This window comes from Phasianus colchicus, unplaced genomic scaffold (assembly GCF_987193195.1).
Source record: "Phasianus colchicus unplaced genomic scaffold, bPhaCol1.hap1.1 HAP1_SCAFFOLD_116, whole genome shotgun sequence".
Taxonomy (NCBI): Eukaryota; Metazoa; Chordata; class Aves; order Galliformes; family Phasianidae; genus Phasianus; species Phasianus colchicus.
Window position 1 is genome coordinate 26,604 of NW_028325286.1, and position 14,945 is coordinate 41,548.

The 14,945-nt window shown below is 44.9% G+C and overlaps 1 protein-coding gene and 2 long non-coding RNA genes across 3 annotated transcripts; 1 reads left to right on the forward strand and 2 right to left on the reverse strand.

The window, feature by feature from the left end:
- Positions 1-783: 783 nt before the first annotated feature.
- On the forward strand, positions 784-7,134 carry LOC149911434 (uncharacterized). The gene is made up of 3 exons (XR_016463333.1): positions 784-1,490; positions 2,542-2,605; positions 6,996-7,134. It is a non-coding gene; the product is annotated as an uncharacterized LOC149911434 (long non-coding RNA).
- A 4,836-nt stretch (positions 7,135-11,970) lies between these two features.
- Positions 11,971-13,847, reverse strand: LOC149911435 (maestro heat-like repeat-containing protein family member 2B). The gene is made up of 5 exons (XM_090133785.1): positions 13,730-13,847; positions 13,419-13,528; positions 12,801-12,953; positions 12,392-12,546; positions 11,971-12,248 (listed from the first exon to the last, which is right to left on the reverse strand). The coding sequence occupies exons 1-5, from the start codon at positions 13,785-13,787 to the stop codon at positions 12,197-12,199; spliced, it is 528 nt and encodes a 175-aa protein (XP_089989911.1). The 5' UTR covers positions 13,788-13,847; the 3' UTR covers positions 11,971-12,196.
- Positions 13,848-14,043: 196 nt separating this feature from the next.
- Positions 14,044-14,799, reverse strand: LOC149911436 (uncharacterized). Its single transcript, XR_016463334.1, has 3 exons — positions 14,715-14,799; positions 14,507-14,599; positions 14,044-14,122 (listed from the first exon to the last, which is right to left on the reverse strand). It is a non-coding gene; the product is annotated as an uncharacterized LOC149911436 (long non-coding RNA).
- Positions 14,800-14,945: the final 146 nt, after the last annotated feature.

Genomic DNA, 14,945 nt, shown 5'->3' on the forward strand with positions numbered 1-14,945 from the left:
GTGTTTCTCCAGTTCCCTACCTTTTCTTTTTTCCTTTCTTTTTTTTTAATAGCTGGAACAGTTGTTACCCTGCAGGTCTCCAGTGGAGCTGCTGATTTTAACCAGAGATTGAATATTTTGATAGCTGTTAAATCCTTTCTGTCTTCAGCATCCGCAGAGCTTTGGAGAGGTACCAGCTAGTCCTAGTGAGTTGTTGTTTGCCAGTTTGTGCCAGCCTCGTTTGCTGTACTTTTCATCTTCAGTCTCTGTTTGAGGCCCATCTTCATTACTTGAAATTACTGATCCTGGATGGGTGAATGAATACTTTTGTTGTGACATGGTGGGAAGGGATTATTCAAAGAATTCTTTAAGTTTATTTGCATTTTTGTTGTCTTTTAGTTCGTGGTCGTCTTGGGCTTGGAGATAACTAATTCACTTCTGACTTCCTGCTTCTGTAATACCTAGAAAGTTTCATTGGGTTTGTTGTATCCCGTGCAGTTCTTCTCCAAATTCCTGCTTTGCTCTTCTGTCTTCTTTTCTGCACACAGTCACTAATGATTTTCCCTTTCCTGTTGACTTCTCTTCTCTTGGGTCAGATTTCTTTCTTCTCAGTGAGATTAAGTGCACGTCAGTAGATTTTTAACTTTTTTTACTTATCTAGCTAACTTCCTCAGCTACTGGCTTATATTTCATATTAGTCTTTCTTACCTGTATATGTATATACATAAGATTCATTGTATCATTTTTCCCACAAAGTAAAGCTTCTAAGATACTTCTGTTACTGCACAAAAAGATCCAGCTTTAAATAATGTTTTGTGGAAAACCCAGCTAATCATGAAATCTTTAGCTGTCAAGAAACGTGTTGCTCAGTCCAGTAAAGCTACTTCTGTTAATTCAGGATTCCGTTAATTAAGCATTCACTTCATCAATGGAGACCACAGTGGAAATGTCAGGAGATGAGGAAGCGGGAGATTTTCCAGCAAGAAACGTTTAAAGCAGTAACCCTGAAGTCAGCTTTAACAATAACCAGAGAACAAAAATTTCAAAGTGCTTGACAGTGGCCTTTAAGGTGAAGGATGAATACTGATCACAAATCAAGTTATCTTTTATTCTCTTGGAAAAGCTTTTGTAGCTACAAAAGCTAGAGGCTATAACAAAAGACAGCTCATCCCTCCTACTAGCCTTCAATTCAGTTGACACCTGTGCCACTGGGTCTACCCTGAGGTCAAGTTGAGTTCAGGCTGGGTTTTCACCCTTCTAATTTTCTCCCTGCATATCCTAAGAACTTCTCTGTACTCTCCCTGAATTTCCCATCCCTTCTTCCACAGGAATAAGGTTCTTCTTTTCTCTTGGAGCTTCAGGAAAAGCTCCCTGTTCATCCACGCCGGTGCTCTCCCCCACAGGCTCATCTTGCAGCTCAGGGGGATGGGCTGCTTTTGCACCTTCCAGACTTCCTTCTTGAGGAGGGACCAGCTTTTCTGGACCCCTTTACCTTTCAGGAAATAATCCAGGTATGTATGGGGAGGCCTCTCAAACTATGTGAAACACAGTGATTTCACTGCAAAGGAAAGCGTGCAGCATGCTTCACAGCTGGAAGGATCACATTTCCTTCCTCAGTGGGTGAAGCATTCACAATTAGATGTGGTGCCAAGGACAGCATCCGGACAGGGAGAGCTGGGTGAGGAGTCTTACAAAACGCATGCAGTGCTGCTTGTAATGATGCTGAGTTTGGTCTGTGGTACAGCTCAAAGTGGTGGCTGCAAAACATATGAGGCGAATTAATGGGGAATTTAAGCAAGAATTCTCAACTCAGAAATGGATAATTCCAGACAGCTGATGAAAGAGGGTTTCATACACACAGTTCACCTCATCTCATGCTTAATGGTTGGGCTTTGATGTTAGTGCAATCTTTCCTCCTTTGCCTAACAATTATTTATATTAATACTGAGATGATACTGCAGTCGTGTTTCTGAATCTTCCAACCAAATCCTTGTTTAATGTCATAGGCAGTGTTTTTCAGCCAGGTTTTCTCAAGAGAGTAGCTCTATTTCATGAAACAATTAAATTCAAATTTGCTTGGTGACCTAAAAGTCCTCAACTGGTTTTCAAGCTTGTAAACACAGTGGGAAGAAAATGATTCCTGAGAAATGAGAACGGAGTCAAGCTGGGGATAAATACTCTAAATAGTAATCTCAGCCACAAATCCTGTTTCAGGAGCAGAGAAAATGCAGGCATGGTGGTGATCCAGACTGACAAGACATGAAACTGCAGTACTGGTTTATTAAGTCTAGCACAAGCATGTTAATCAAAGTCAGTGAAAGAGAAAAGGAGTTGCTGGACTGAAGTGATAAAATCAGATACAAAATCTGATTTGCTAAAACAATCTGCAAGAGGCAAAATTTCATTGTAGGGAGCACGGTCACAAAAAGGTAGAGAGTGCTGTGCTCACTTACACTGAAGCAAAAAGCTGTGTAACAGTGAGGGAGAAAATCAGTATCATATAGGAATAAACAAAAAGAATATGTGCCAGCAGTAAGTCCTTTCATTCTGTTTGAACTCTAGGAAGCTGTGGGGACTGCACTGGGATCTGAATGCTAACTGCATTGCAACTCTTTTCAGGTTAAAGGTAAGGATCACCCCCAGACTGTCTGATTTTCCACTACATTCACATCAGTGCATATAAAAGCAGTTGTGCAAGATAAGAGCTATGCCTGAATCATAGAAACATATAATCGTTAAAAGGTTGGAAAAGACCACTAAGATCATCTGGTCCAACCATTCACCTACCACCAGTTAAACTATTCTTGGATATTCTGTTTTAGGAGAGCCTCAGTCAATGTCTTGCTAGTTCATACTTGCCTTCTGCAACACTTTTTGAACAAACAGTTTAGTAATACATTCTGATGGGGGGACATAGCTCTGGTCTTTGGCACTATGTCTGACATTTTCCTTAACTTGCTAGCAATACCTTACTCCCCTCCCTTATACTTACTCTACCAAGCATTCTCCCTGCTCTAATCCAAAGGATCACTGCATTTTCTGTTGTACATGGCCCAAATCTTGGTCTTCAGCAAAGTACGTATTTCTGTGTAGATGTTCACTGTTCCAATTGGTCTTTTCCATGGAAAGGATGACTGGGTTCAAGTGAAAACAGATTGTTGTAAAGCTTTTTCTATGCCATATTTTGGCCGATGGAAAGGATGGAATAATGCTGCTCCACTGCCACACTTGTGCTGCTTTTGAGTTGTGTCAGGGAAGATATGCTGCCACAGTGAGACCCGGTGTGAAGGGCTCTTGCCAGTGCAGTGGCTGTTTCCTGAATGCAGTCGCTGTAAAGATGGGAAACAGATCTGACTGTCAATTCTTTTTCTGCTATTTTGTGACTGCTGGAACTTTTACTATTTGATGCAGACACTCTTACTAAAACCTCTGTCAGTTGCCATCCCTAGGAAATGGTGATACTTGGCTGAGAGTAGAAAAGGGAAACCTCAGTTAGAGAAAGCGAGAAGCCTGGGGCAGGGAGCAGGGGGAGCACCCACCATAGATTTTCCTGCTGGAACCAGCAGGGAAAGGCTTCATGCACTTCTCTTTCTGCTCCCTCTTTGCTGAGTGGGAGGCAGAACACTTCTCCCCAGACATCCCCTGGTGCCTTCTGACGTGTCCTGTGCGGCACCTCTGAAGCACACAGCAGTCCCTGCAGATCAGAGAGCTGTCCTTCCATGCTTTCCTGGGGACGTTCGAGCAGATTGCATTCTTCAGGGTGGTTACTTTTTGTCCTGATTACCAAGAACAGCTTTACAAGGTTACTCAAACAGTGGTCTATCCAGAGGAAGTTGCGTAACTTGACCTGATGGCATTGTTACTGACTCAAGTGGGTTTTGAACGTTCAGATCTGGTGTTATTGGCTCTTGTTGTCCAATACAGTTTCTTTTCAACATGGCAGAGTGTTGAAATATTTCTTCAGTACACTGCATCTTTAACATCACACAGGCAAACAAGAGCCTCACAGCTCCTCCCTTCAAATTTGTGACAATTATTTAAATACCACAAGAAACATCACAAGAAGGATGGTATTTTTCTTTTTTTTTTTTTTTTAATATATATTTTTTTACTCTGTTTACAGCCTTTAAATTTATGGCTATGTTGGGTTGACTCCAAGTGGCAGCTAAGTCCCCACTCAGTTTCTCACTCCTTACCTGCAGTACTTGGGAGAAAAAATTGGAAGAGCAAGAGTAAGAACAGATTATGGTTCAAGACAAAGACAGTGTCTGTATCCCCAGCTTTTATGGTTGAGCTTGATGTCATATGATATGGAATTTTGTTCAGCTGGAGTCAGCTGTCCCTCCCAGCTTCTTTTGCAGCCACAGCATCCTCACTGGCAGGGCAGTATGGGAAGCTGAAAGTCCATGACTTGGTGTATGCACTGCTCAGCAGCAATCAAAACACTGCTGTGCTATCAACATTATTTTCATCCCAAATTCAGAACACAGAACCACTCCAACTGCTATAATAACTCTGTGCTACCTGAGACCAGGACACCTCCCAACCCTTCCCTTCTCTCCAGCCTACTTTCAGTGGGCCCAGAAAGGGAAAAAAAGACAAGGCCTATATACCGTGCAAGTGCTGCTCAGCAAAAGCTGGAACACCAGTTTGTTATCACCACTCTCTTGGCCACCAATCTAAAGTAAAGCCCCAAAGAAGCTATTACGAACTCCACCCTAGCTGGACTCAGTTCAATCTCTGCCCCTTTTTCCATGCCATTTACATCATGGTCAGTAATGCCCCACTATCTAATGCCTCTTTGTCAGCCACACCTCTCAACCTCACCTTCAGCACATCTACCCATTCCCTGTGTAACATCTGTAAAATGTACAGCAAATATCCACTGTGTTCATTCAACTCTGCCTGTCCATGCCCACCCCTGGGCCTTCCCTTGCCCAAGCCCAGGCCCCCACACCATCCTGGGGCTGCTGGTCCCTTTCCCAGCAAGACAACAGCAGGCTGGGCTTCGGCCCTTCACAGCCCTGCCAGGTCAGCCCTTTGCCCAGCTGAGCCCACCTGTGGCCCAAACCCACCCCAGCTTGTGGGCCTGTCCCCCCCCAAGGAGACTCCACACCCAAGGTCTGCACCACTGTCCCTGACCGCCTTCCTGTGCTTGGGAACATAGGATGGGATCAGGTTGCCAGGGCCTGCCCTGAACTCCCCATGGGGACCCCCAGCACTCTTGTCTTACAGGGTGCCCCTGGCCCATCTTCCCATGCTGTGTCACTGAGTGGCTGAGAACTCTTCCATCCTTTTAAAAAAATTGTTGTTGTTTTCAGCTTTTGTTTGTTTCTTACTTTCTGCATCCAAGCTGTGTTTCTTGCCCAAGCGTGAACCTTAGAGATGAATCTTTCAAAACAACAGAACATAGAACCATACTTCACAGCAAAGTTGTGTTTGCACTTGTGAATATGTTGACAAAAAGGCCAACTTTCAAGAAAGAAAGAAATTCAAGGGAACACAGGAGACACAGGAATAGTCTGTAGACAGAAATATGGGCTGCCCTTACGTATGAATGGGAAAATACTTCTTCTAATGTAATATGTAAATAATTATAGATGACGACCCCTAAGAAATATCTTACAAACAGTTGCTTTTTCCAACATCTTCTATTTTGTTGGTTCAGGTTGTTGTTTTTTATTCAGTTTTTGTGTCTCCTGGGCTGAATCTTATTGCCTTCTCTGGGCTGAACAGTTGAAACCTATCATTAAAATATTCCTTCTGCTAGATCTTTGAGAGCGAGCACTCAACCTCTGCAAATGCCCATTAGTTCTATATTTTAAGCTGCTGTGGAAGTTTGTTCTGCCGTGTCACATGCACAGTGTGCAAAGTGCAGTGTGAAGGGTCAGGCTGTGTCAGGTGGAATTCCCAGTCCGAACTGAACGTTGCTCAATTTTCCCACTGCCCAGAAGCATTTTGAGAAATGACCTTTCAGTCATGCCTTTAAGCAGGAATCTTCAGACTGTCCGACTTGATCCACCAGCCCTCACAACATGGGTATATGAAAGTTGGGGCCAGGACTTTATTCCAGACTACAGGGTATTTTAGTACTGCTCATCAAAGCCCCTGGTTACTCTTACCAGTGTAGTGCACTCCATGTTCTTAGAGAACATACTTCTAAACAACTTAGCTGGCCTTTCAGCATGTTCTGCTTCTCACCTGAGTTAACCATTAAAGAAGGCTGAACAAAGGACATTATTTTCCTACTGATGGCAAACAAATCCAAAGAGAATGATACGGTAGAATTGACAAAGCAGCATGAAATAGAAAGAAAGAGAGCTCTGACACTGATGACTCAAAACCAGCAAATACTCCAAATTTCAAAGCCAGCGTAATTTGAAAACTGTGATGAAATCATAGGAGTATGTTTAGCAAAAAACACTGTGATTACCTCTTTCTTGACAGTCTGCTGCTTCATGGATACTTGACTGATATTATGTGCATTCATAGCAGTACACAGTTTGAGCAAATGAGTTTCAAAGTACAAAGCTAAATGTTTTCATAATTCAATATTTCAGGATGAACATAGTGCAGGTGTGACCTAGAAAATCAGTTCTCTAGAAACATAGTCCATTTCTTTTGTTACATTTTGGCTTATTGAAGGATACAGGTAAGATTGCATGTTACAGTTGTCACTGGAGCACGCATTTTACATAAAATGTCTATTTAAGTTTAAAAAATATTTTCCTTTTTTTTTTTTTTTTCAGTGTTGAAAAGATATTATGCTGTTTTGTGGATTCTGGGCTATCATTTATTCACACTTTTATGTACCTCTGACTGCAATTCCTGCATATATCAATTCTCTCTTTAGCAGCTTCATCTGCAGGAAAAAAAATGGCAGCACAACAGTTGTCCTATCTGCAGATTTTGCAAGGAGCAAAACTTGTAGAGCAAATTCTGAAAAACATTTCAATACAGTTTTCCTTGTGCGACATCTAATACTGCTAAAAGCTGTGTTTTGTTCCCATTTCTAGGGATTTATTTACTGTATGAGGGAACCATCAGCTGCACTTCCTTTCTCTTGTAATTCTTACTCCTTGATTGAAGTTGCTGTTACATGGCTTCTCCTGGTAGCTGTTGGCACTGTCTGTGGTCTCTACCAGCATCATGATTTGGAAGGTACGACATTTCTGGCTCAATGGAAAGAAAGTACATGTAGTAGATGTAGAAAGTCATGCTTCCATGTTCTGACAGCACTTGGTTACAGGACGGCAGTCCTTTGGCACTGTGCAGCTGGGTGTGATTTAGAAAGAAGTTTGCCGAGGCATCTCCAGACAGTGTGGGAAATTCAGTTCACCAAGGGCTTAGAAATGAAGGATGTATATTCCTGTGCCCTTTTTCTGTTGCTGTGCTTTTTCTTGGCAGTGTGAAAGTAGGAAACAGTAACGGAAGGAACAGAAACCTGCAGATGATGTTCTTGCAAACAAAGTACGCTCATGTTACTCTTGAGATTTTCACCTTGCAGATCGCTGAGTAGAATTCAGGTGCTTATGCATGAATGGCTACAACTATTTTAGATGCCTTGGGACACCTGAAACATTCAGAAGCCTGCAGACATGCCATGGATCCTACAGAAGATCTGTATCCGTGTGGAGAGAAAGTTACAGGCCAAGAGAAAAGCTGGGGAGGCTTAATTGGTGTTAGATGTCCTGTGCTTATTTGAAAGATTCCTGTCTACACTGCGTCTCAGGTGAGTGTCCTGTGTCTGAAAGGAGAGGGCAAAGAGTGGAGAAGGGAGGTTCACATGGATGTGTTGGTAGAAATGTTCTGTAGATTGTAGGTAAGTTGGCTCTTATCTTCACCATCACTGTTAGTAAGAAAACTATTTTGCACTGTATAGCACTGTATGAGTGTGCCTTTCAGTGCATGGATTGTTCTTACCGTGTTTGCTCTGAGAACTTGCCCCTTGCTCTACAGCACTGGTGACGTGAAAGAGGGGAAGGTTGAGCTCATCACAGCACCAGTACTTTTTGTGAGAGTACTTATATAGTGTATGTTAGCCTCCAGAACTGCTGGATGTTCTTTCCCCGGGTCAAGAGGTACTGCTTAAAATGGAGATTGCTTATGTTACCTGAAAGCAAGTAAACTGTGTTACAAATACTGATGAAATGATTTATTCTTCTTCATTCATACAAATACAATTAAACCACTTTTCTCCACTCTTCCCTCTAATCCTCACATTGACACAGAGTCAGTGGGACAGTTGTTATTCTGGGGTTTGCTATCTGACAGAACAAAAAAATAAAGGACTTATTCATTACAGAATGGTTTATGGTCAGTGAAGCTCTGACTACCTGTTCTCTTTAGCTGTACTGTATTCTCATGTCAGGAATGAGAAAATACAAACTTGTCCATTTCATTTCTCTTTTGGGAACAAAAAAGTTGTAGCAATTTTTGTTTGGACATGTGCTAATTTTTCTTCCTGATTTAGGACAGAATGGTTTGGAAATGGCTTTTACGGAGTGCTTTGGAAACTGTTCCCAGCTAATGAAAGCTATTAAGCAGCCAGATCTAGCTGAAGGAGGATGGCTTTGGTAACCTGTGTAGAGCAACATGCTGGTTTTGCTTTGCAGTATAATTAGTCTCTGGATGAGGCACCCTGCTTTTATTTTAAAAGTAAAATATATGTGTGGTTTATGAAAACCAAGCATCTGCCACAGAGACACTAAAATATGTACCCTAAAATATCTTCTGCTAATACACTGCTAAGTACATTAAACAAATTAACAACGATCCAAACGGACATTTTAACACTGAAATTATGGTTACCTGTCACTTAACTCATGTATCTTCCTGTTAATTATACTCCTGATATACAGACCTTACTTGCTTTAAAAATATATCTTCCATGTTTCTGAATCATCTTTTCGTCTACTGACCACAAGACTTGCTTCACTCCCAGAATGAGCAGATCTCATACATCTTTCTTCTCAATTCTTTTCTTCTTAATTTCTTCATAATTTCCTCCTTAATTGTATAGGATTGATTCCTCTTTATCATTGCTCAGTGATGTCTACCCTAGAAAAACAGAAGACCAGTTTGTCACCTGTCAGATGCTGGCAGAATAAGAGACACTGATTGATGGAACGATGACTTGAATCTCCCCACATATGCCGAAACTGCCCTAAATATTCTTTTGGCCGTGGTATTTACAGGAAAAAATGCTGGAATGTGGCAATAAAGGAAATGAATATGAAGGGCAGACTGACTTTTCTGCTGGTGGTTTTGCTACACAAAAACTTAACTCCCAGGCGGTGACACCTTGTACTAATGAGAAGCACCGTTATCCAGGGTCTTTCTTAGCAGCACATGAAGCTTACTTGAAGTTTCAGCTTTCTCTCCCCTACTAAGTGAAACTAGAAAACACAACTAATGCATTTGATAATTAAACTGCCAAGTTACTTCATGGGAAACCGCTCACAGCACTTCAGCTTGTGTTCAAATCAGCAACCGGCTGGAGAAACGTGGTGTCTTTTCATCATTCTGTTGTCAAAGGGCAAGCTTGGAAAACAAACTGAAACATGCATGCTGGCTTTCTGTCACTGAATAGGCGGTAGCAAAAAGTGAATGCTGACACGGACTTAAAGATTGGAGATCCTGAAAGTGAGGGAGGCAAGTTTTCCTAAGATTTCATTAGAACTCTGTAGTAAGGTAAGGCAAGGCTGCACTTACAGGCACTGAAATTGTTGAAAACAGAAATAATTTCTGTTGAGAGTCAGAGTTGTAGTTCATGGGAGGAACTACTCTTAAAATCACCTCGTCTGAATGCAGTTTGATAGCTGGATAAGCTAATGGTGTGGATTAAGTTTCTGTCTGTACATTCCCTTTTATTTATTTGTTGATTTGTTTAGTTTGCTTTTCAGGGAGGAAGAGGCAGTAGGACAAAACCAGCTGTTTTAACATCAGGCTGTGAAAAACAGCCACCAAATAATGCAGTAAATTATTCCTCTTGTCCAGTGAGCAGCACTATGGAACCACCTTCAGTGAGAAAATAGAGATTCGTAAATACAGAACATTTCACAAGGATTGTATTAAGAAATCTTTGAAAATAATTTGTTTCAACTTCATTTAGAATAAAAAATGTGTGCATTTTTTATGCTGCATGTTGGTGGTAAACTTGAGACACACACAAAATGAACATACTTCTACATGTATAATAAGCCATGGTGCAAATGAGAAATCTTTTTTAAAAGAAATAGGTTGTTTTTCACTGAGGGCATTCTGAGTCTTCATTCTGGAAAACTATGGCTCTCATTTCAGTACGATTTTAATTGCAAAGTCTCTTTCAGCAGAAAAACAATGAACTGCTGGACAGGTAGATGAAGGTACGTGATTAATGGAGTTGTTACCTGGAAAGGGAAATATTCGGCCACATTAGAAGCTTAGCCTGTTTCTGTTTGCATATTTGGCAGCCTTAAAAAAAAGACATTAACCAGTACTGCTGTGTCAGTGGGGTTATGTCATATTGTGTGGGGACACCAGTGGTTCTTCCCTATATGATATTCTAAGGTTAAAAAGGAGAGGGAGAGAAAAAAAAAAAATATAAATCAAAACCAAGTTGTTCATTTTTGCTGTTGTAGTGTTTCTTTTAGTGCATAAATTAAAACATAGTTTTATGATGCTTTAAGACATGCGACCTTTGTCTGTGAATAAAATGTATCAGAGAATCATAGAATCACAGGATAGCCTGGGTTGAAAGGAACAATGATCACACAGTTTCAACGCCCCTGCTGTGTGCAGGGCACCAAGCACTCAACCAGGCTGCCCAGAGCCACATCCAGCCTGGCCTCGAATACCTCCAGGGATGGGCATCCACAGCCTCCTTACTCTTCTCCAGTGTGAGAAATGCTATTGCTGGCTATCTTTGAGTTTGTTCTGTGTCCTCACGATGTTCTAGTGAGGCCAAACATCTGCCAACCTGTCTGATTAAGCGTGGCTGACAGCTGCTTTTGCTTCTGGAAGTCTGTAAACCCACTGAATCTAACTAGGAGCACAGCGTAGTTGTGAGAGATGTGTGAACTTGCAGCCTAATTCCACCCTTAGCTGTGCAGCCCATCTGCCACTGCTGAGAGTGGCTTCTATTACTGTTGGTTCACATTTCGTGCTGTTGCCAAAATAATGCAAATTATTGTGTGAATATTTCCAGATTTGCTGCCAAGATAAGCAGAGCTAGCAGATAAATACCTCTTTGGCATCTGAGTTGCCAAGAGACATTGCTGAGCTTTGAAGGAGCGTCAGCCACTCAGTGAGGAACCACCCACAGCTCCAACATGGACCAGATTCTCTCAGTGGTACTCATGTCTGACTGCACAACTGAGGAGCCTCCAAATTTAAGGCGTCTGCAGCAACTACATTTGAGTGTCTAAATGTAAGTGTCTGAATCTAGAGCTGAGCTACACAGCTTCTGGTCTGAAAGACTGTTAAAATTAAAGCCTGCCACCAAGCACTGTCTGCCAACATATTATGACACATACCCTTTTCACATCTCAGCCAGGATTCTCGCATTTATTTATTTTTAATAAATGATACAATCTTCTCTTTTCTCTTTCTTCTCTTCTCTTCTCTTCTCTTCTCTTCTCTTCTCTTCTCTTCTCTTCTCTTCTCTTCTCTTCTCTTCTCTTCTCTTCTCTTCTCTTCTCTTCTCTTCTCTTCTCTTCTCTTCTCTTCTCTTCTCTTCTCTTCTCTTCTCTTCTCTTCTCTTCTTCTCGCCACCTTTCCCCTCCTTCCCTTTTTCCTTCGCTTTTTCCTCTCCTCTCCTCTCGTCTTCTCTTTTCTCTCCTCCTTTCCCCTCCTTCCCTTTTTCCTTCCCTTTTTCCTTCCCTTTTTCCTTCCCTTTTTCCTTCTCTTTTTCCTTCTCTTTCTCCTCTCCTCTCCTCTCCTCTCCTCTCCTCTCCTCTCCTCTCCTCTCCTCTCCTCTCCTCTCCTCTCCTCTCCTCTCCTCTCCTCTCCTCTCCTCTCCTCTCCTCTCCTCTCCTCATTTTAAATTTCTCTTTTTCATTCCCTTTTTCTTCCCTCCCCTTTCCTCTCATTCCTCCTCATTCCCTCTCCTTTCCCTTTTCCCTCCTCTCCCTTCTACTCCCCTTCTCTCCTTCTTCTCTTTTTTTTCTTTTTTCTCTTCTCTCCTTTTGTTTTCTCTTTTTCCTTTCGTTTCCTTTTCTTTTTCTTCCTTTTTCTTCTACTGGCTCCACCGTTGAAGGCAGAACTCTCTTATTCTCTTCCACGTCTCACTAGAAAATGGAGAGTCTCAAGTTGTGACTGAGTAATTTCCACCTCACACAGACTTTGAGAGGAAAAAAGAAAAGCTGCCTCCTCCCTGGATCCCTCTGGCAGAGGCAAGCTACAGCTACAGCAAAGGCAGGAGTGCCAGTACCTGTCTGTGGGTCCAGGCGGCCGGGAGAAGTTGTTCATCACGGCCTCAGTGTGACAGCGGGTGAGGATGACCACCGCCTGGCACAGGAAGGGCACGAACGTGCTCTGCTGCGTAGATGACGCGCAGCTGCGCAGGATGTAGAGGATGGGTGGCACCTGGAAGAAGAAGGGGAGAAGGAAGGACTTGCTGCATCCTGGACTCTGCAGGGCCTGACCATGGACACTCAGCGCGTGAGCAGTGCCTGCTCCCTTGACATGCTGCAACGCCTAAGCCTAAATTTCAAACCAGCCCCCCTGTCCAAGCCCTGGCTCTGCGCTCAGGCTGTGCTGCTTTAGTACCAGAGCAGACGGCACAGGGCATGGTGCAACAGCCAGAAACAAACCAAGACACGTGGAAGAAAGTCTCTTACGTTCCAACAGATGTCCTTCCCGTGCATCTGCAGAAAGGTGGTCACCCACTTCCCAGCAGCACGCACGCGCACTCCTGTGGCTTTCCGGATGGTCTCCTTGGTGGCCATCATGAAGTCGACGGTGCGTTCGACGGGGAAGTTTCTGCACACGATCTGCAGAGAGATGAGAAGCAGGAGAGATCCCATCACTGCTCTGCGCAGCTCTTCAGAGCACAAAGCAGGCTGGAGGGCATTCTTAGCTCAGTGGCTTGCCGGCCATTCACAACGCTCCTGCTGTCCGTACCCTGCTATTTACACGGAAGGCGGCTGAGCCTTCGCTCAGCTTCTGCCCCCATGGTGTCTGCTGACATGCAAAGCCTACCTCCCAGCAGCCACAGTCACACATGCACGCAAGTGCACACACACACACACACACACACACACACACATCATGGAGTCAGCCCCTTGCACTGCGTGCCTGAAGGCCAGCCATAGCTCAGAGCCTCCTGCTGCTTGCTGAGAACAGCGGTCTCAGGGTGACAGCTCATTTTGGAAACGGTGTGAAAGGCTGGGAGCAGCACAGAGTCGTGCAGAAGCCTCCACACAGAGATCCCACCACCCCTTTCTGGGTCCACTTACCATGGCCATTTTGGACGTGGTCTGGAGCTGAGAGACAGTGCTGCAGGCATGCAGTCCCTCAGACAGGCTCCCGATGTCTCCTGGCTCCATGACTCCGTTGGCTGCTTTGGCTGGAAAGAGCCCAGGGAGAAAAGGGAAGTCATGCTTCTGGAAATGGAACCGCTCTTCATGGGGGAGAGACAGAGGACAGGGTGGGGACGAGAAGAGAGCTGTGCACGGTGCCTCTCCCTCCTGCAAACAGGGCCCAGCCCGTGGGGCTCTGGCAGTGCTACGGAGGAGGGCAGAGGGCTGGTGCAACCTGCTCTGCTCACCTTGGATTCGGAGAAGGGAGCTCAGACAGGAGGCAGCCAACTGGCGGGATGCGGGCATGGGGTCGCACGTCAGAGGCGCCAGCAATCCCACCAGGGAGCCAAAGTGCTCGCAGGCATCTGCTCTCTGCAGGGGTGAGAGGCAGGAAGAAAGCTGTAGGCAGCCCCGGCTCTCCCTGGCTTCTCCGCCTGTGCCTTCCTCACGCCGTGGCACAGCATGCACAGCTGGGCAGAGCTCGCCTTCCAGCTCAGGGGCTCTGGGGAGGGAGCAGGGGGCATGCGGTGGGGCTCTTTACTCACTCGAAGCTCTTCGCAAGCAGCCAGCAGCTGGGAGCAGGTCTGCAGGGCCCTCTTGCGCTCCCACACGTTCTCTGAGACCATGCATTTCTGCAGGACCTGGGGTAGAGCATCTGTCTCACTGAGGACGTCTTTGCTTTCCCTCCTGCCGCCCCTCTCCCTGTTCCTCCTTCCCCAGCACTTTCCCCCAAGGCTGCCCTGTGGCTCCACGTGGCCTCCAGCCTCACTGAGCACCGGCACTGCTGCCCCCGCTCTCTGCAGTCATCCTGCCTGCCAACCCGGGAGCTTTTCCTCGGCTGTGGCCTGCCAGGGGCTGGCTCCTGCCTTTCCCCTGCAGGGCCCATCGCTCTGCCCATTTCTGAGCTCGCAGTGAGCTGGCACGTCAGCAGGAGATTGCTCCCCTCTGATCACCCTCTCAGTCCCCAGATCTGCCCCCACTACCGACAGGCACCATGCTTTCTCCCTTGCCCCACACATACTCACATGCACTATGTTCTGAAAGAAGCCGCCGCTGGGCTCTGTCTGGAGCAGAACCGCCATGAGCCGGCCCAGAGCTTTCAGGGACGTTTGCTGAAGCTGAAAGCAGAAGAGGGCAGTGAGGTGTGGCATCACGGCTGCTGCCAGAGCATAGGCTGTGTGTGCTGAGGTCGGGTTTGACCGAGAGGTGGCCGGGAAAGTTACGGCAGGTTACCTGCAGGTACTGCGCTGCGTGCTGTGACTTCCTGATCTTCAGCATCATCTCTGCTGAAGGGTGCGTCACGATGTTCTTGCAGCACAGGACCAACATCTCCCGCATGTCCTTGCTTTCAAAACAGGGCTTCAGCTTGCTGACAGGAGGAAGAAAGGAAGAGAAATCAGAAAGGGCCTTTAGCAGTGCTCTCCAGACTGGTTCAGACAGCATCTGACTTTCTCCTAATCGACA

Excerpts from the sequence above, each read along its gene's own strand:
- LOC149911435 (XM_090133785.1), bottom strand. The coding sequence starts at position 13,787 with ATGCCCGCATCCCGCCAGTTGGCTGCCTCCTGTCTGAGCTCCCTTCTC. Across the intron at positions 13,529-13,729 it reads CTCCCTTCTCCGAATCCAAG|CCAAAGCAGCCAACGGAGTC; the intron begins GTGAGCAGAGCA and ends GGCTCTTTCCAG. Across the intron at positions 12,249-12,391 it reads CCGCCTGGACCCACAGACAG|TGAGACGTGGAAGAGAATAA; the intron begins GTACTGGCACTC and ends TCCATTTTCTAG.